Consider the following 20,979-nt stretch of genomic DNA (forward strand, 5'->3'; position numbering starts at 1 on the left):
GACTCATCCTCTGAATCTGCATCTGAGTCGGTTGAAGCCATTAGAGCTAGATTTGCCTCTTCCTCTTCTTCAACTTCCTCCTCAGATGATAGCTCCTCAAAGGTAGCCATCAGACTCTTTTTCAATTTGCTTTTAAATTATTGCTTCTTTGAGTTGTACCTCTTGCTTTTGTCTTTAGCAGACATTTCTGGACAATCAGCAATAAAGTATCCTGGCTTCTTACAGTTGAAGCAGTTCTTTTGATCATCCTTTTTGCTAACAAAATTTCTTGAGCTGTTTCCTCTGAAATTTCTCTTGTTAAGCCTATTCCATTGCTAAAACTTGGTGAATAGGGCAAACTCATCTTCACCCATTTCTTCCTCTTGGCCATCTGCAGAAGATTCCTCCTCAATGTCAAGATTCTCAAGAAGCTGAGTTTTAAGAGCTTTGGAAGAAATCCTAGTTGACTGTAAAGCCACAGACTTGGACTTCTTCTTAGCTTCTGAATCAGCATCCAGAACCATCTCATGGCTTCTGAGATTGCTTATCAGAGCCTCAAGACTCAGAGTCTTGAGATTTTGAGCTTCCTCAATTGCAGTGACTTTAGGTCTCCATGCAAGAGGAAGACTTCTCAGAATCTTCTGAACATGGTCATAGGTAGAATAACTCCTCTTTAGAACTTTGAGACCAGATACAAGGATTTGAAACCTTGTGAACATAGTTTCAATATTTTCATCTTGTTGCATGGTGAAAAGTTCATATTGCCTTATCAAGAGACTAGCCTTAGCCTCTTGAACTTTCTCGTTACCATCATAGGTAGCACACATAGAGTCAAAAATAGATTTGGCTGAGGACTTGTTTTCTATTCTGACATAATCCTCATGTCTAATAGCACCAACAACAATGTCCTTTACTCTGTGATGTTTAGTGTAGGTTTTTAGGTTAGCTGGTGTGAGTAACTTTCTGTGCTCAATGGACAACCTTCCATGTTCATTTAAGTTTTCAAAAGTTACTCCAAGCTCAACCAAATCCCACAGCTCATGATCAATAGCAGTGATATTGCTATACAGTCTTTCCTTCCACCACTCAAATAATGAAGCATCACCATTGAATATAAGGGCTTTTCTATTGCCACTATGTTCATGTGATTCATTATTTAGATAATCAAAACCAAAAGCAGCTCCAGTTCTACCACTACCACTGGCATCACCAGGAGTACCAGTATTAGTACTTTCATCTCCTCCTCCAGACATAATGTTTTCACAAGATCTTTACTGTCTCACTGTTAAGTGAAAGTAACAGACCGTGCTCTAGATACCAATTGAAGGTGTGAAAACACAAGAAAGGGGGGGGGGGGGGTTGAATTGTGTTTTAGCCAAGTTAAAACTTTTTCAAAGTTCTTAACTCAACTACAACTGCAGCGGATAAATAACACAAAATAACAAGATAAGAGCGAGAGAAAGCACACAAGCAATTTATACTGGTTCCTCTCACAAAACGAGAGTAGTCCAGTCCCCTTGCACTTCCAAGGGATTTCACTATAATCACACAAGATTACAAATGCTCAAGCACACAAGCAAGAGACTTCACAACTATGCTCAAGCACACAAGCTTAAGACTTCTCACTTAAGCACACAAGCTTAAGACTTCTCAAATCTTACAGAGATAATAAAGTTGTTGAAAGAATACAACTGCTCTTAAGAGAACCTTAATAAACAAATACAATGAGCACAAAGTATTTGAACTAAGAGTTAAAAACACTAGTTCAGAGGTTCAGAGCTTGTATTAGCAAATCAGAATTGTTCGAGCGCGTGTAATAATAATTGATTACTTTGCAACTTGATTCTTCTAGTATATATATAGGACTGATAAAGAGTCGTTGCAAAGATGACCGTTGATGAAGATAATATTTTGTCTTCAAGCAACTTGTCTTGATGCAGTTTGGTCGTTTCCAAAACAGAGTAAGAGTTTCAGTAACTTTGACCATGTGCAGAGAAGACTTTCCTTATTCAGCTAATAAGTCTGATAACCCACGTTCTCCATTGTGGACAGACAAAATGAGAGTAGCTGTTCTGATCAAGCTTGAAAGGTCCTTTTCTTCATTGGTAGGAGAGTTGACCTACAAAAGAGAATCTTCACAGACTTCAAGAAGATCTTCAGAGTTTGATGAAGCTCAGACTTTAAGAAGTTCTGATGACTTCATCTTCTGATGCTTGTAACTTCTGAAGACCATTATCTTCTGAGTGCTTGCGAACTTCTGAATGCTTGTCTTCTGAGCTTTCTTCAGAGCTTATCTGGAGCTAAGTTCTGCACACTTAAATTAAATTTTTAATCCTTCAAATTGTTTATTAATACTTTGTTATCATCAAAACCTTAATAGATTTAGGGGCAAACATTTTTAAATCAGTTTTGTTCCAACAATTATTATATTATGGACGAAACTTGTATTGGAATTTCACAAATTTTTTTTACATTGCCCAATTGAAAATATCGTAAAATTTGATATTTTGAAAATACTCACTGAGACGAATACAATAAAATTTTATATTCTAATATTTATTTTTATTTAGTAGAAAAATATTATAAAAACAATACTCCCTCCGGTTCTTTTAATAAGAAAGACTTTGAGAAAAAAAATTGATCATTTTTATAAGAAACTTTGACAAATTTTTAAATTTTTGAATGTACAATTTCACTTATTATGAGGGAGAATTTAAAAATAAGGAAGTTAGTTGAATAAAGAGTAATTAAATAAGGGGTATACATGGACTAAATTTATAAGAGTATTAAATGAAAATATCTTTGTTAAATGTGCTTCTTTGGTCTGTGTGATTTTTTCAAAGTGTTTATTACAAAAAAGACTAGAGAGAGTATGTATAAATAGTGCAATATAGTTAACTATGTCATTCAAATTGAGACGAAATGAGTAACTAAATCACCTACTTAATTTATAAATATTCTATTTTTTATTCATCATTTAAAATATTACAATATATTAAGATTTTAATGAGTTAAAAATGAATCTGATGGTTGGAATTTAATGACTTTAATTAAATAATTAAAAATTAAAAACATCTTCTTCCTCCTTCGTCACTTTGTCAACCTCAGCCACCGTCACTGCCACCCCCTTCCAGCCGTCATAGGGTGGCGGTTTTCCTCCCCTTTTCTCAATCGACCACCACGCACACGCACCACCTCAACATGTTGTCATTTCGCATTCGCCGCCGGCCCATTTTGCCGCAATGACAGAACCCAACCATGTCGAAGCTGCTGCAGAGCAACCCAACGTCATTACTAATATTCATGATCAAGGTATTATTCCTTTTCAAAACTACACTCTTTTTTATTCTTGGTCCTCTTTGTTATTGCAAGTAGAGAAAAATTCAAATAGAATTAAGAATTGTGTTGTTACTGTGCTGCCATGTAATTTTCACTCATTTGCTTCATTTGAATCCATGAAAATTTCACTACTACATTTGAATTAAAACAGTTGCTATAAGTGTAATGTTAGATCCTTTCTTTGAAATATGTTAAATTGACATTGACCCCTTCTTTAAAATACAGTGAGAAAATCCTTATATAAACAGTTTTAATTCAAATGCAGTGAGAAAATTCCCCAATTCATAGTTACAACAGATGTTTTAATTTAAATGGATTGAAAAATTATCTTTTTATATAATTAAAATTTGTCAAAATTCATCTTTGTTTCAACTCAAATGCAGTGAAAACAGCCAGAGTCGTGATGACGAGGTGGTGTGTGGAGAAGAATGGAGGAAGGACGCCGCTGTTGTGATGACGGCGAGCGGCGGCGAGGGGAAGATGAAACGATGATTGTACAGAGAAAGAAGAAGAAGAAGAAGCGGCGCATGTGTCGTTTCTGGGTTCCTTTTCTTATGCTTTTGTTAAAAGAATAATTAATTATAACCTTTAAATCTCAACCCTCTATTTTTAGTTTCCCACATGTCATTCATCTGTTCAATGGACAGGAAAAAAGGAGCTAGTAGAAATGGAGCATAGCTGCGCTCGTTATCTTCAACAAACAACCATACTATCACCTAAGATTCTCTAACTATATGTTATTACAAAAATTAAAGTTACAATTCAAGTTTCCAACGTGTAATGAATGAATGGACTACTACAACTTTATCATTCACTACTAAACCATTCTCACTTTCATTCATATATGAATAATACTTATTATATTTATTTGAAATAATATAAAACTATTGATATGACTCTATCATAACCGTTTAAGTTTTTGGGATAATCGGTTATTTGACATGATATCAAAGCCTCTATGACTAAGTGGTCTAGAGTTCGATCTCCGCTCCCCGCACTTTCTAATTAAAGAGCGAAATTTAAGCGTATGGTAGGTGGCCTATGCATTATCCACCCTTCAAGCCCAAGTGGACTCTTGCATGAGGGACATGTTAGAAATAATATAAAACCATTGATAAGGCTCTATCCTAACATCTTAAGGTTTTGGAATAATCAATTATTTGACAATTTTTTTTTTCATCGGTCATTTTTCAATACTTGCCTGGGAGCTACTCAAACTTCCTTTTACTAGTAAAATATATAAGAATTTTTCGTTGTTATTTTAAAAAATACAATTATTTATTGATAGGTAGGAGTAACTTTGTAAACTATTGCGAGGACTTAGAGGTAAAAAAGACTCAAAAAGAAGTAGAAATATAGGTAAACTTGTGGTGAGGGCAAATCATAAAATATTTTTATTCGTTCATTCATAAAAAAATCATCAAAAAATAATCTGGCCTTCTTCTTTACCATACATACATATCCCAAATACCGACGAAACCAGATCCACCGTAACCCTAGCTAGCATAGCATAGCACCATCATCGCGAGATCTGATCTTAACTGTTGATCAGAACAGGTAGAAGGCCAGCTGGAAGTCCGTTGAGCAGGTGGTAGGCAGCAATCCGAGCACACTACAACAAAAGTGTGTTTTAGCTTCAAAAATTTTAGCGTCAGCCACGACACGGACGCTACAAGCGTCCCCATTGTGTCTGTTGGGCGGACTCTACATCTTTTTTCAATTTAATTTAAATTTTTAATGAGGCATTAAATATAGCGTCTGCCAAAGCAGACGTTACTTAGAAGCTAAAGAAATTAAAAATACAAAAATATGTTAGTGTCTATAATGGCAGACGCTAAATAGACCAAATTAAGAAAAAAAAAATTACAGTATATTATAAAACACTTAAATTAATAAAAATATTAGTTTTCGCCAACAATTATCTTTCCTCTCTGATGAACTAACCCTCAATCTCACAAACCCTCAATCTCATTAAACTCTCTTCAGTTCCCAACTACACAAATTTCACACAAATCCACAATCTAAGCCAACTCTTTTCTCAATCGAACCCGATTTTGCTAAATTGGATAATCTTTTCCCTATAATGTTCACGTTCTAGGGATTTGCTTTTCTCCCTGAATCATCATCTCTACGATAGTACTGCAATCCAATCCAACGCCATCTGAAGTGCTTGATATATAGCAGGGTCTTCAGACCCGGCCATTTCCCAAGTCGCTGCTGCAGCCAGCCACCAGGAACCCGTCGGAGTCGCGAAAGGTAGGTAGCTCCCAAACCCCATCGGCCTTCTCTTGCCAGCGAGGTTAGCATCACAATTAATCTTGATAATACTGCTAATAGAAACAAGTAGGATTGTGTTGCTGATACTCAGTTAGCAGTTTCATATTCCTTCATACTTTCTAAAGTAGCAGCCGCTGCTGTATTCGTAGATTATTTGAGTTTGTATTTGTACACAGCAATTTCTGGTGAAGGAATATCACTAATTTATTTATTTATTTATTTTCTGAATTTCAGCATAAGCATCGTTATCTGGTGTTTCTGTTCAACTCATGCAAGTCCTTTACTACTTGTTGTAAACTTTCAATAACAACTTTCAACTATGGCGCTTTCCGGAACTGCCTTATCCTTCAATGTAAGCTTCTCATTGTTTTAAACCTTAAAACTTTGCTTCTTTTTCTTATTATTTTTTTTAGCGGAATTTAGAAGTCTCTTTTATAGGTTCTTTAAAATCACCACTTTAGAGTATTTGTGTGTTGATCAACGATAAATTGATTTAAAACTTCCTGGATTTAATATAGATTCAATTCAACTACTTGAAATGGAAATTTTGGAATGATTTATAAGTTTTTTTTTTGTCAGTAACCTAGTGGCTAGAAATTTCATTATTTAAGGTGAATAAGTGGGTTGTCCGGGGGTTCGAACTACGGCCCCTGCATATAAACTGCGATGTCCCTGCCAATTGAGCTAAGCTCACGAGGAAGAAATGATTTATAACTCTAATCGATTGAATGTTAGTATTTTGTTTACCTAGAATTTCGTTGAATGATTGAAAAAAGGGTGACCTTTTTATGAATTTTAATTAAGGAAATTGTACTTCATGAAATGCTGAGGAATAAAGATGAAGTTATGTTTTCCCTTTCAATCTTGATTAATTTTGAGTTTTTTCATGAAGGGACTTTCTTCTACTCTCAAGGAGTTTAATTTCTCGCCGGGTTTGTTCATGAATAGTTTTAACAAGCGACATCATGTTTGTCTGTCATCCTTTGAGCCAAATAGGTTGGTTTTTGGAAAAAGTGAAAGAGGAAACCAACTATCTATTTCTCCTAATCAATGCCTCAAGTTTCAAATGAGAAGATTAGGTAAGTTTCTTTTGCTTCAACCCTTAAAAATCAATTCAGGGCTCTTTTTGTATAATATTATAATTGAGTAAATCGTCATTTTAGTTCCTAAATGTGTAAAGTTGTGTTTACTATAGTCTTTGAATGTATTGGAATTGAAATTACAAAAACATCATCGATTATGTTTTTTGTTAGTGATTTTGTGGACTAAACTTATTAAGAGGAGACATTTAAGGACTATTCTAACTAATGAAAGACACATTAGTGGATCAAACTCTCTAAGGACAGACAAATCCAGGGATGTTTTTGTAACTGTAATACATTCAAGCAATATAGTGAGAGCCCTTGACACGTTCAAGGACCTAAACAACTGTTTATTATAGTTTGTGTCTAGTGAACGAGCATAGAAATTGTTGGTTATTTCTTTCTGTTGTCTTGATTTTGCTGCAGTCTGATTATATTTTCATCCATGGCCCTAACTATTCTGTACTAACTATTTAACTAAATTTAATGTTTCATTTTATGAAAATGTCGTTGGTTTCTCTCAGGGACACGACAGGGAGTAAAAAAGCGAAGACTCAGAGAGTATGTTGAGTAGCGAGAACATTGCATTAGATGAAAAAACTTTAGAGGAGGAGTTACAGAATGCAATTGCTGAGGAGAATTATGCTAAAGCGGCAGAAATAAGAGATACTCTAAAAAGCCTTCATAAAGATAGCAAGACAGAAGTGCTTGGAGCAAACAACAAGTTTTATAATTCATTCAGGAATGGTGACCTTGCAGCTATGCAAGCAATGTGGGCGAAAAGGGACGAGGTATGCTGTGTTCATCCTGGTTTGAAAGGAATTTCCGGTTACGATGACGTTATTGAGAGCTGGAATTTTGTATGGGCTAACTATGAATTTCCCTCTCTGATGAACTAACCCTCAATCTCACAAACCCTCAATCTCATTAAACTCTCTTCAGTTCCCAACTACACAAATCCACAATCTAAGCCAACTCTTTTCTCAATCGAACCCGATTTTGTTCACGAACCCATTCACCAATCTTTCTCTACCTCAGAATCTGTGTTCAACCTGCGTTCACTAATATTGTTGGATCCGTGTTTCTCTTGAATAGCTTCAATCTCCGTGCGCTTTTTTTTTATCAGGTTTGGCGAAAGAGAAGATTGGTGGATTTAGAAATTGTCACCACATATGAAACGAAGAACCCTAAAATCAAAGGAATTGGAAATTGATAGTCACGGAAACTTCTCTCAACTCGCTAATTCTCTCCGTCGTTCAGTCATCATTTCACTGCCGATGACTCCTCCTTCAATTGGTATATCTCAATCTTGCTCCCTCATCTCGATCTCTAATCTTCTGAGTTCACTGACTGTATTTTCTTTGTTTACGTCTATTTTTTCCTCCTTAGCTAACCGTGTATTTGGATGATGGTGGGTTGAACAAATTCTCCCTCCCACTATTGATTGTTTTGATTGGCTACCATTTACAAGCTAACTTTCATTTTATTATAGTATATTGTATTCAAATTCTGATGAATTGAAGTGTTTCTAATTTAACCACACCCATTTTAACCAATTTTTTTCGATTCTTATGAAAAACTAATGATAGACATTGACTTAAGCCTTCAAAGTTTGTACCTACTTTGTGCTTAAAACTGAAATTGGTTTTATATATGCAGGTAAACCCTATGAATCTTGTGTCCAGGAACAAAAAGATACAAGATATTTCAATCTTGAAGGGTCATTGCCAAGACCTTCTTGCTTCCATGCAGGTGATTTTTTATTGTTATTCTACTTCAATGCATTTTAGTGGGTTCTATATGTAGAATTGGATTTTAATTACGTTAGGTGGTCGTGTCTTTATTGGTTGTCCATAGCTACATGGTGTTTTCTTTGGTAATAATATAGATATGTGTGTGTTTGTGTGTGTGAAATGGAAACAAGAGCTAGGATTTGTGTTTGGATCTTGAGTTGTGCATGATTTTCTTTGAATTTGGATGACTTTTGATGTGCTTGCATGATGGCTAAGTTATCCAATTTATGTTTAAGATTTATTTTAGTTTAAGGGAATTTTTCTTTTGAATCGTTTAAAAATGCACAAGATCAACCAATAAGAAGCTTGCTGTTGCATTATCTTTAGATAATTACACATATATGTACTTGCATATAATTATCTACCTCTATGACAAAAATACTTAAAAGATTTACTTACCAATATATGGCTTTTTATTATCTATCTCTATGCATTATCTCTTTAAAGTGTTGATGAAGATCTGACTTACCAGTTTCAGATTTACTTACCAATATATGGCTTTTTATTATAAAATTAGTTTACCATAGGGAATATATTAATATGTTCTCCAAGAGTGTAAGAAACCTTTTATAAGTATTGCATGTAACACTCTTAATTTTTAGTAAATGTGTCCATAAACACTTTGAATTTGATCTGTTCCTCAAATCAAATGGACCGATCTCTTGAAGAGAAAATTTTACAATTGGTCAGTATAGAGAAAAAACTCCTAAATTTTATTCATACTTATACTTACAAATCATGGGCACATATTGTTTAATTGTTTACTTGCACATGATATTGCATGTTAGTTTTGCTAGTGGCATAGTGTTGATATTATTGAAGGCTTAAATTTTGGCATTTTCAACAAATATTACTAATCTTACCAAGAGGCTAATAACGTATTAGTAAAGAAGTTGAGTTTGATTATCTTTGATAATAACTTGGTATTTACTCTTTGTTATGTAAATTGAAATTATAGCATTTTTGGGAAAGTCATAAGCCACTAAGCTTACCTTGCCACACTCACTAGTCTTCTATACTCACTTTGAAACTGAATTTATAATTTCTAGCTGCTGGATTTATTGATTTTTCAATTTTCATTTTCATAAAATATGCTGGTACATTTTATGTAGTGGGAATTTTGATTGAATATTTGAATGCTTAAATATGCAGGACAGACATCTGGAACATTTGAGTCAATTGACAGTGCTTTTGGGGTTTGTAATGATATTAGTGTCATATCGATTTACAGGAACAACATCTAGAACATTTGAGTCAATTGACACAAAATGAAGACAGTCGAAGAAGATGATGAAATTAAGTTGCACATCATTGCCACTATTTCAGCACTTGTACCAAAATATCTTGCTTATGCTAGATTGGTATAATTGAATCTTTTAGCATCTATATATGTACAATTGATATGCAATCATTTACATAGGTCGAAGGTAGGTGAATTTCTATTAAACCGGTGTATTTAAAGTTTTCCTAGATTCATAGGCATATTGGTCCAATGTTGCAGTATGAGTTATACTAATGACATTATTTTTGTCGCATTTCTAAGTTATCAATTGTATAAATACAATTGTGTTCTTGGCTTTCTTTTATGCCTTTGACTCTTTATCTTTGGTTTTGATGACCTTAATGAGTACATTGGTAGAGATTTTATGATTGTTATCTTTGGTTTTGATATTTTAATGAATATATTGGTAGAGATTTTATGGTTGTGAGAAATTATGGTCGAAAACTATGAAAGATAATAATTTTTTGATGTATTTTTAGAAATACAGGATAGGTTCCTTTCTAGGATGAGTTTTTTAAATTAAAAAATAAAAAACAAAAGCGTCTGCTTTAGCGGACGCTATATAATTCAGAAACTAAAATATAGCATCTATTTAGAGCAGACGCTATATTTAGCGTCTGTCAAGCGGACTCTAAGGGTGACGTTTTATAACACCAATATATATGTGTAGCGTCACCCAAAAATCGAAGCTACTAGCGTCTGCCTCATAAGCATGTCACTAGCTTCCGCTTAGCATCTAACGGGACGGACGCCAAATAGCGTCTGCTGGACGCAACTGTCTAGCTTCGGGCATTTAAGTGTCTGCCACGATGTAGACGCTAAGCGGACGCTAAGTACCTTGTAGCGTCCGCTTTTTGCCATTTAGCGTCTCTTTTTGGCCGACGCTCCAAAGCAGTTTTCTTGTAGTGGCAGATGGTCCACGGAGGGGGGGGGGGTTGTACCTGCAGGTGCTCCGATGCCAAAGTCAGACAAGGAATAGGGAGCAAAAGAGATACTAGAGAGAAGTTAGAGAGAGAGAGTAATTGTGATAATGAATAGTGTTCTACCTTGCTCTCCCAAGAGGGAGAGTATTTATAGCCCCCAGCTCTGGGCCAAAGGTCCTCTTAGTGGGCTGGACTAGCCAAGGCCCATTAAGAGGGACTGCCAAGATATTACCCTTAGATAGTGGGTAGAGTAGTAATTTTACCCTATCTTGGTGGAGAGGTTGTGCCATGCTGACATGGAGGTGGTTAGGCAAGCCATGTGGACTTTGTGAGGGTCTAGGTGGACTAGCATTAGTCTAGTCCAGAACAGGAGCCCCCCAAGTCGTTGCTCCTAGGCATAGGAGTGATGACTTTTAGATGTGTGCCCAAGTGCAGAAGGAAATCTCCTTGCAACCTCTCTTGAACAAAAGTGGACGAGGAAGTTGCTCGTCAAAGCCTTGCTCGTAGCAAGCATCTGCAATGTTTTGCTCGAAGTGGTTTTTCGAGGATATTTAGTATTCTGCTCGTATCTACTGCGAGGAGATAACTACGAGAGGGATTTGTTGCTCGTATTAATGACGAGGAGATGATTTATAAGAAGGAATTGTTGCTCGTTGCTATGACGAAGAAGTTAGCAACGAGGAGGTTTTCTGTAAAGCGCAACCTTTTGCTTGAGGACTTGCTCGAGTGAAATTCGAGCATCCTTTTTCGTTGGGGATGTGAAAGGGTGCATTTACTGCTTTGATTTTTACGAGGGAGTGTAAGGACCATTGGATCAAAGCGTCTCTTCACTTTCCTGGCTTGGTCTATATAATAGAGGAGAGTGAATTTCATTTTTACTTTTCACTCTCTCTCTTCAATTGTGAATCTCTCTGAAGTTTCAACTTACTAGTCAAATCGTTCTTCAGATTTCCTTCATATTCAAGGTAATTCTTTCAAATTTTGTTCTTTAGATCCATTTTTTGTTGTTCCTGCCCAGTTTTGGGCGTTTTTACATGAAGATTGTATGAATTTATGAACATTAAGATGAATGTGCCGGGCACCATATGAATTTAGTGCCGAGGAGCTTTCCTCCCCTTTAAAACTTTAGGTTAGACGACTAGCGACGGGGAGCCTATCTCCCCGTTTCAAACTTTAGATAGTTTATTTGAGTGACGGGGAGCCTATCTCCCCGTTTCAAACTTTAGGTAGTTTGAATATGCCGGAGAGCTTGTCTCCTCTTTTTCAACTTAGAACATTTTTTCATGAAATTTGTTGTTTAAATTTCAACCGGGGAGCTTACTTCCCCGTCTTTAATTTAAGAATTCTCATGAAATTCGTTGTTTAAATTTCATGCCGGGGAGCTTACCTCCCCGTCTTTAACTTAGAAGTTTTGAGGAAATTTCGTTATACAACCTTAGTGTCGGGGAGCTTACCTCCCCGTTTTTGCCTGCCTTACCCTCCTCGGTTTGCTTTTGATTGCCATTTGAAAAGGGCTTTGGTCGGGGACAGCGTCCTCGTCCTATCTTGCGCCCTTTCACTTGAATTGCGGTGAAAGGGTGGATTTGGTCATCAAATTCACTTTGTTTTTACTGCATTTCAGGTTTTAAAATGTCAGAATCCGAGGAGGTTGTGGAAATCCAGGGTGCGGAGAAGTATACGCTGGTCGACTGTATAACTGATCCTGCATTGGATTGGGTTGCTCCTGAGCCCCGGGGAATAGCTTCGGCGCTTACTCCCAAGGATCCTAGATTATATACCACGGTCGAGCAGAGGAGAGCGAACGAGCCCCAACACTGGTCGATCCGTTTACCCGGGGAGGATGAACGGGTGTGCTCGTCTTTTGCCGGGCATGATTTCGCTATGTATGAGTTCGTCTTCAAGGAGATGGGGCTTAGGCTGCCGTTCAGCCCTTTTGCGGCCAGTGTTCTTAAAGCCTTGCAAGTGGCTCCGTCACAGCTGCACCCGAACTCTTGGTCATTTATAATGGCGTTCGAGCACCTCTGCGTATATAAAGGTGTTCGTCCCAGCCTTCCCCTCTTTTTTAGGATCTTCAAGATTCAGCGCAAGCTGACGAAGGAAGTAGGACGAGCACCTCGTCAAAATTGGGTTTCGTTGAAGCATCACGAGGATGTTAAACTCTTTAAGATGTTTGTGGATTCCGTTAAGGATTTCAAGGAGAGGTACTATGTCGTCCGGCCAGAGTCTCCATCTGCCCGGGAGAGTTTAATGGAGCTGGAGGAAGATAGGGACGAGCAAGGTGTTGCTCGTAAGGATGCCGGCGGGCAAGTTATAGTTCGGGCAGTTCCTAAGTTCCCGTTAAGCTGGTCGTACACCCACTTCCAGAAGGAGCCTAAGGAATATACAACCGGGGACGCAGATTTGTCTCCCGAGGACATGGCTGCTTTCGAGGATTTGAAGGCCTTTGTGGCCGGTTTTACTCCCGGGGTCTGGACGACTCGTAAGGGAGTTACAATAAGAGATGAACACGGGGTGCCTAAGGCCTCTCCTCGTCTTATTAATACTAGGACCCTCCTCAAGTGCAGAAATGCCGGGGAGGTCAAATTGTGTTTGGGTATTGTTTCCTTTCTTTTTAACTTAGAAAAATTTCTGTTATTATTGTATGTATTCTTCGTCTTTTACTAACTTGCTCGTCACTTGTTTGCAGACGAAATGGAAACTATTGCCGAGCGCATGTTGAAGGCCAAGCAGGATGAGAAGGCGAGCAGGTCTGGCCGAGGAAAAAAGAAGATTGTTGCTAGAGCTTCCCAGGAAGTGAGGCCGGGGACCCCTTCCGTGCAGGTTATTGGGACCTCGGTTGGTGGTTCGGGCACCCCCACCTCAGCTCCCCGGCCTCCTCCAGCGAAGAGGACAAGAGAAGACGATCCCCCGGTTGAGGAGGCGGGCATGGGTGCATGCAGCAAGTTTCCTGTTCCTCGGTGCTTTACCGTGGACAGATTTTTTGAGAAGTATCCTCCGGAGGTCTTTGAAGCTGAAAGGACTGCTATTCTTGACCAGGAACCAGAGGTTCGTAGGCAGCAGCATGCTCGGGACATGGCTGCTATGGTGCGAATGGTCTCGAGCTCCCTTGTCCTTGGTGACGAGCGGGAATCCTTACTCGAGCAGCAGAACACTGCCCAGGCCAAGCACGAGCGGGCCAAAGGTCGGATCAACCAGCTCAAAATTGTTGTGGATGACCTCAAGGAGAAGCAAAAACGCTGGGGTGACCAGCTGGACGAGCACCGTAAAAGGGGAGAGGAGTTGGATGCTGCTCGGGCTGAAATTGAAAGGTTTAATGCTGCCATGGCGCCGGGCGAGAACGAGCACAAGGCTGCCGAGGGGTTGACCACCCGAGCAGACTTGGTCAAGGTGATTGCTCAGCTGTCCCATGACTTTGTAGAGGGCACCGAGTACGCCTTTGAGAATGCCGTGCAGCAAATCAAGTGTCTTAATCCTGACGTGGAGTTGGTGACCCGGGGAATGCATGTGAATGAGCAGGTTAAGGATGGCCAGATTGTTATCCCGGCTGGCCTGGCCGACTCTGATGAAGAGGAGGAAGATGCTGAGGTGGTGTTCGAGGAGGGTCATGAAGACGAGCAGGGTGACGGGCATGAGCAGGAAGATAGGTGCGAGGAGTAGATGTCCCCGGCCTTTCTATTGTAATTTCCTTTCTACTGTAATTTATTTTGTCTCTTTGAATTTTTGGGGCCTTTGAGCCATGGTTTGTAATTTTGGAACAAGTGGGCTTTTGTCCCCGTTTAATTTTTATGACAATTCCGGGCAGGTGCCCGTTTTATTTATCTATGCTTGTTTATAACTGCTCGTCTATACCTGCTCGCATGTATGTTTACATTTTCTGCTCGCGTGTATGTTTCCTCATTTTTTAACTTAGAAAATTTACGAAATTTTGTTGTTTAAAATTTCAACCGGGGAGCCTCCTCTTCTAGTAATAACTTAGAAAATTTTTACGAAATTTTGTTGTTTAAAATTTCAACCGGGGAGCCTCCTCGTCTAATAATAACTTAGAAAATTTTTACGAAATTTTGTTGTTTAAAATTTCAACCGGGGAGCCTCCTCGTCTAATAATAACTTAGAAAATTTTACGAAATTTTGTTGTTTAAAATTTCAACCGGGGAGGTTTGGACCCTACCTTTAACTTAGCCAAATTTGATGCTAATTTCTTGCTCAAAATCTGAGCCGGGGAGCTTGTCCCCATTTTTAACTTAACGATATTTGTTGTTTAAACATCGTGCCGGGGAGCTTACCTCCCCGTTACTGAGGTGCTCGTCTGGGCATGCTGGTATGCTCATTCGAGCAAGTTGGTGTGCTAAGTTTTGCCTGTTTTGTATGCTTATCATATTTTTGCATGTAAAATGCTGTGCTCGTTGTTACTTTGCCGGGGAAGTTTCCCCTGCTTGATACTGAGCATGTTTTACCGAGGGTAGTCTCCTCTGTTTTGACTTAAACAGTTTAGGGAACTGTATAAGCACTTAGAGTTGTTTCTAAGTTACGCGAATACAAGCACGCTAGTGTACCTTTCTTCGCAACCTGAACCTCCCATCGCGAGCTGGGTGCTAGGTCGTGGCACAGGGACGATGGGCTCGTTTCAAGAGTTATCCTCGTCTAGCAGGAGTTCCATTTCCCTTATGGTGAATTAGTTCCCCTGCTATGGTTTTAGATGAGCACGTGTGCCATGGTGCCCTCCGTTGTTTAAGGTGCTCGATTCGTTGTGTTCTGAAGTGCGAGCAGCTTTTTTTGGTGTGGCAATAACTTAGCTGTAATACTGTTTCAATTTCTGAGCGTTCCAAGGTCGAGGAAGTTTCTTTCCTCGAAGGTCCTCGAGATAGTATGCACCATTCTCTGTTTTGTCAATGACACGGTATGGTCCTTCCCAATTGGGTGCAAGTTTGCCATCCTGGGAGTCTGCATTGCGTCTTAGGACGAGGCTGCCCACTTCGAATTCTCTTTTGATGACTTTGGTGTCATGCCGGGCAGCTATTTTCTGCTTCAGGGTGGCCTCCTTTAAGGAAGCTCCTGTTCGAATTTCTTCGACGAGGTCAAGCTCCTCTCGAAGTGCTTCGTCATTCTGTTCCTCGTCTAGAGGTTGCTCAGTCCGACGAGATGGTTCCCCAATCTCTACGGGGATAACTGCCTCCGTTCCATATACCATTCGGAAGGGGGTCTCTCCAGTTGTGGAGTGTGGGGTTGTTCGATAGGCCCAGAGTACATTGTCAAGCTCTTCGACCCATTTCTTTTTGTTTTGGTCAAGTCTTCTTCGTAACCCTCTTAGGATTACTCTGTTGGCTGCTTCAGCTTGCCCGTTGGTTTGGGGGTGCTCGACCGATGTGAAGTGCTGCTTGGTGCCCAGGGCAACAAGGAATGCTTGAAAATCTTTGTCTGTAAACTGTGTTCCGTTGTCTGTGACTACCACCTGTGGTATTCCGAATCTAGCTAGCACATTTCTTTTGAAGAAGCGCAGGATTCTGAGCGACGTTATGTCGGAGAGGGGTTCGGCTTCCACCCACTTTGTGAAGTAGTCCACTGCTACTATTAAGTAACGATTTTGATAAAGTCCTTTGGTGAAAGGACCAAGTAAGTCCATGCCCCACCAGGCGAAGGGCCAGGGGGAAGACAAAGATTTTAGTTCTCGAGGGGGAGCTAAGTGCATATCCCCATGCCTTTGGCATTTGTCACATTTTTTTACGTGGTCTTTGGCGTCCTGTTGCATAGTAGGCCAATAGTACCCTGCTCGTAGAGCTTTCCTGGCCAGTGACCTTCCTCCCAGATGTTGGGCGTTAATGCCCTCATGGACTTCGCGCAGGATGTAATCTGCTGTGTCCTCGTCCACACATTTTAGGAGAGGAATGGAAAATCCTCTCCTGTATAACTTTCCATCAAGGATGACATAGGAGCAGGCTCTTCGTCTGACTATAGCTGCTTGTTTCTGGTCGTCAGGGAGAGTTCCGTGCTCGAGGAAGTTGTATACTGGAGTCATCCAGCAGTCTTTGTCGCCAATGACATTTATGTCCACAACCTTGCTTGGTTTTTCTATGCTTGGTCGAGGGAGTATCTCTTGGATGACAGATTTGTTTCCGCCCTTCCTTTTTGTACTTGCCAGCTTGGACAGGATATCTGCCCTTTTGTTATGCTCGCGGGGGACATGTAATATTTCAACAGAGTTGAACTTGGTGATCTTTTCCTTTACTAGCACTAGGTATTCAGAGAGGTTATCATTCTTGGTCTGATACTCTCCTAGCACCTGTGAGGCGACCAGTTGCGAATCTGTGTAGATTTTTATCTCCTTGGCCTGCAGGTCCTCGGCCAAACGTAGTCCAGCGAGGAATGCTTCATATTCTGCTTGGTTGTTTGAAGTTGGGAAGGATAGTGCTAGGGACACCTCGATTAGTAAGCCATTCTCATTTTCAAGAATGATACCTGCACCTGCTCCTGTGGCGCTTGATGCTCTATCCACAAAGATTGTCCATTTATCTGCTCCGTCCACTGTAGGGGAGGAGCTCGTCATCTCTGCGACGAAGTCAGCTAGGACTTGGGCTTTTAGAGCTTTTCTGCTCTCGTAACGAATGTCGAATTCTGAAAGTTCGAGGGACCATTTGAGCATCCTGCCCGCCATATCTGGTCGGCCAAGCAAAGACTTGATTGGTTGGTCTGTTCGGACCACAATTGTATGGGCCAAGAAATAATGTCTTAGTCTCCTCGCAGCATAAACTAGTGCAAGGGCTATTTTTTCAATTTGTTGGTATCTTAGTTCAGGACCCTGCAAGGCTTTGCTCGTAAAGTATACTGGTTTCTGCCCTTCGTTTGTCTCACGAATAAGAGCTGCACTTACAGCCTCTGAGGCGACGGAAAGGTACAGGTATAATACCTCCTCGTCATTTGGTCGTGAGAGGACAGGTGGCTCTGATAATGCCTTTTTCAGATGTTGGAGAGCTTGCTCGCATTCATCTGTCCATTCGAAGACTGCTTCTTTCTTTAGTAATTTGAAAAAGGGAAGTGCATGTTGTGCTGATTTGGATACAAATCTGGAAAGCGATGTTAGCATTCCATTAAGAGTTTGTATGGACTTCTTATCGCTCGGATTGGGGAGCTCGGCAAAAGCTCTGCACTTGTCAGGGTTGGCTTCAATTCCTCGCTCGGTTAGGTAAAACCCCAGGAATTTTCCTGCTCGGACCCCGAAGGTGCACTTCTCTGGATTGAATCTCATGTTGTATTTCCTGGCCTGCTCGAACACCTTTCGAAGGTGCACGACATGGTCGAGTTCCTCGGGGGATTTTACGATCATGTCGTCCATGTATACCTCGAGCATGTCTCCTATTTGTCCTCGGAAGACTTTGTTCATCATTCGCTGGTATGTAGCTCCTGCATTTTTGAGACCGAAGGGCATTACGTTGTAGTAATAGTTGCCCGACTCGGTCATGAAAGCTGTTTTTTCTCTATCTGCTACTGCCATTGGAATTTGGTTATAACCTGAATAAGCATCCATAAAAGACAATAATTTAAAGCCAGAAGAATTATCAACAAGTCTATCAATGCAAGGTAAGGGATAAGAGTCTTTAGGGCAAGCCCTGTTAAGATCGGTATAATCATAACACATCCTCCACTTTCCATTAGATTTTTTGACGAGTACAACGTTGGACAGCCAGGTTGTATACCTGGCCTCCGAAATGAAATTTGCCTCTAAGAGGTCTTTTACACATTTTTCTGCAGCCTCCGATTTCTCAGGAGACTGCCTACGCCTACGTTGTACAATGGGAAGTGCAGTAGGATCAATAGTCAGCTGGTGACATGCTACGTTGGGGTCCAAGCCGGGCATCTCGGAAGCGTGCCAGGCGAACAGATCAGCATTTTCCTTCAAGCAGGCTTCAAGTTGCTTCCTAGCAAGTTCGGGGAGCCCAGTCCCAATCTTCACTGCCCTGCTCGGGTCTTCTCCGAAGGGCATCAGCTCGAACTCCCCGTCTGGAACCGGACGACGGTGCTCTTGGCTTGCCTCGTCGTCTTCCTTCTTCTCCTTGCGGAGCTTCTTCTCATCTTTGTTTTCCTGTTTGGAAAAGCGGCTGTCGAGGTCGATGGAGCTGATTTCTGGCAAGGGCAGGGAAGTTGTTGCCTTGGACTTCTTGGACTCGGGGAGCTGCCCGATGTAATCATTTCCTTTGGAGGATGCATTGAAGACTCTCCTTGCAGCTTCAATGTCTCCATGCAGTGTCGCAACTTGGCCTTTATGAGTATAATACTTCATCTTGAGGTGGGCAGTTGAAGGGACAGCCATTAAGTCAGCAATAGCTGTCCGGCCCAGGATGCACTGGTAGAGAGAAGGGCAGTCTACTACCAGGAATTTCACTTTGATGGTCTTTGAAGTTTCTTCAGAGCCAACGGTGACTAGCAGGTCTACATAGCCCCATGGCTTAGTTGTTGCTCCATTAAATCCGGAGAGATCAGATCCAAAATAAGGAGTGAGGTAGGTTTCATCTAGTTGCAGAGTCTTGAAAAGTTGGGAATACATGATATCACAGGAGCTTCCTTGGTCGACCAGTACCCTGCGGACGTCCATATTTGCCATGTCCACTCTGATGAGCAGGGGTATCTGGGAGTTTGCAGTTCCACCGGGCGGCTCTTCCATATAGAAGGCTAAGGGCTTTGATTGCCCTTTCGGTTTATCTAAAGTTGCGCTCAGGTTGGAGGAGCCATCTATCAATTCTTCAAACTTTCTCTTGATGGATCCCACAGTCTGTTTGTCAAAACCTCCACCAGAGATAACCATAGCTTGGGCAAGTGCGTCCCATTTGTTCAGTGTGGGAGCAACATAGGTGTCGTCCAAGTAGTCAGGGACAAAGAAGTCTTCAGGTCTGGAGATGGCAAGGGCAACTGGCTTGTGCCCGGATTTTTCTGGTGCAGCTTCTTCAGTGTTGCTGGTCTCAGCAGCTTCTGCCCGGGGAGCATTGCCCCTCTTCACGTATTGTTTGATTTGCCCATTTCTAATCAAAATTTCAATGGCATCCTTCAATTGGATGCAGTCGTCAGTCAGATGGCTGTAACCTTTGTGGTACTTGCAGTATTTGCTCTTGTCTTGGCCAGGCTTTGTGGGTTGTTGTCTTGGAAATTTAATTCCTGCTCTAGTGAACTCAGCTGAGTTGCACTCTTTCCAAATTTCTTCCCGAGTTTTACTAAGGGGAGTATAGTTGCTGAAAGTGCTGGGAGGTCCACGGGGTTCTCTAGGCCTTTCGCCTCTTCGTCTTCCTCCTCCTCGGCTGGACTGTTCAGCATTTGAATGAGGAGCAGGCTGGTTGTTTCCTGCTCGCCCATAACGGGCAGCATCTGCAGCTTGTTGTTCCTCATATTGGATGTAGGCTTGAGATTTAAGGAGGAGGTCGCTAAAGGTGCGTGGTTTTTCAATTCCCACGGCTCTTGCAAAGTCACTATTTGGCCTAAGGCCCCTTTGTAGCAGGTATTTCTTCATGTCATCAGTTGTTTCTACCTGGACGGCTTCCTTGTTGAACCTCTCTATGAAACTGCGGAGAGATTCATTATCAGCTTGGAAGATTGCGTCCAGGACTGCTTCAGTCTTTGGCTGCTTGCGGGAAGCAGTGAAGTGCCTGCAGAATTGGTCGGTCAGATCCATCCATGAGATAACGGAGCGAGGAGCTAGGCTGTGGTACCAGGCCATAGCTCCCTTTCTTAGTGTGGTTGGGAAGATTCTGCATCTAATTGCTCCGCTGACCCTTAAGAAGTTCAGGGTAGCATTGACTGATGCGATGTGTTCATCTGGGTCAGTAAGTCCATCATAAGCTGGGAGAGGGGGTGGTCGCTCACATCCCTTTGGAACGGGTGCTTGAAGGATGTCGTGAGATAAAGGGCAGCGGGGATCCTCCTCGTCACTCTCTTGTGAGTTTAGGGGAGGTGAGCCTTCACGATCAGGAGTTGGGCTCCTGGAGAATTGGTCAGTGTGATGGCTGCGGCTTACTGGCTGCCCTTGTTTGGTCATCAAGCTGAGTCCCTGGGGAGAATGACGACGAGGAGGTGTTCGGTCCACAATTTTTCCTTTTTTCACATTTGGAGAAGATATACCCTCGCGGGGAGGGGAGACATGGTCTCTTTTCCTGCCAGGTTGCTCAATCCTCTCAAGGGCAGGTCGTCGTTGTCTGACAGTTTCCTGACGAGGAGGGGATTGAGAAGTAGGAGTTCTCCTCGGGGGAGAGTTGTTCCTTGAGAGTCGCTGATTCCTTTCCAAGCGATCGAGTCTCAGATTCTGCTCGTCCATTCGGCGATTCTGG

At 41.0% G+C, this 20,979-nt stretch overlaps 1 protein-coding gene across 5 annotated transcripts; it reads left to right on the forward strand.

Moving 5' to 3' along the window:
* The first annotated feature begins 5,333 nt into the window (after nt 1-5,333).
* Nucleotides 5,334-9,955, forward strand: LOC123887488. 5 transcript variants are annotated; one of them, XR_006801518.1, is made up of 7 exons: nt 5,334-5,617; nt 5,830-5,947; nt 6,488-6,674; nt 7,202-7,468; nt 7,804-7,973; nt 8,337-8,429; nt 9,623-9,955. XR_006801518.1 is itself a non-coding variant. In XM_045936813.1 (6 exons), the coding sequence occupies exons 4-6, from the start codon at nt 7,241-7,243 to the stop codon at nt 9,740-9,742; spliced, it is 441 nt and encodes a 146-aa protein (XP_045792769.1). In that variant the 5' UTR covers nt 5,335-5,617; nt 5,830-5,947; nt 6,488-6,674; nt 7,202-7,240; the 3' UTR covers nt 9,743-9,955. The 5 variants fall into 5 exon arrangements, 4 of the variants coding, with proteins under 4 accessions (XP_045792769.1, XP_045792770.1, XP_045792771.1 ...); XM_045936813.1 differs by lacking the exon at nt 7,804-7,973 and having other exon boundaries at nt 5,335-5,617; XM_045936814.1 differs by lacking the exon at nt 7,804-7,973 and having other exon boundaries at nt 5,335-5,574.
* The last annotated feature ends 11,024 nt before the right edge of the window (nt 9,956-20,979 follow it).

This window comes from Trifolium pratense, linkage group LG5 (assembly GCF_020283565.1).
Source record: "Trifolium pratense cultivar HEN17-A07 linkage group LG5, ARS_RC_1.1, whole genome shotgun sequence".
In the NCBI taxonomy this organism is placed as follows: Eukaryota; Viridiplantae; Streptophyta; class Magnoliopsida; order Fabales; family Fabaceae; genus Trifolium; species Trifolium pratense.

Coding starts and splice junctions, on each gene's coding strand:
- LOC123887488 (XM_045936813.1), top strand. CDS start 7,241: ATGTTGAGTAGCGAGAACATTGCATTAGATGAAAAAACTTTAGAGGAG. Junction 7,469..8,336: donor TGTGGGCGAAAAGGGACGAG/GTATGCTGTGTT, acceptor TTATATATGCAG/GTAAACCCTATGAATCTTGT. Junction 8,430..9,622: donor ACCTTCTTGCTTCCATGCAG/GTGATTTTTTAT, acceptor TTAAATATGCAG/GACAGACATCTGGAACATTT.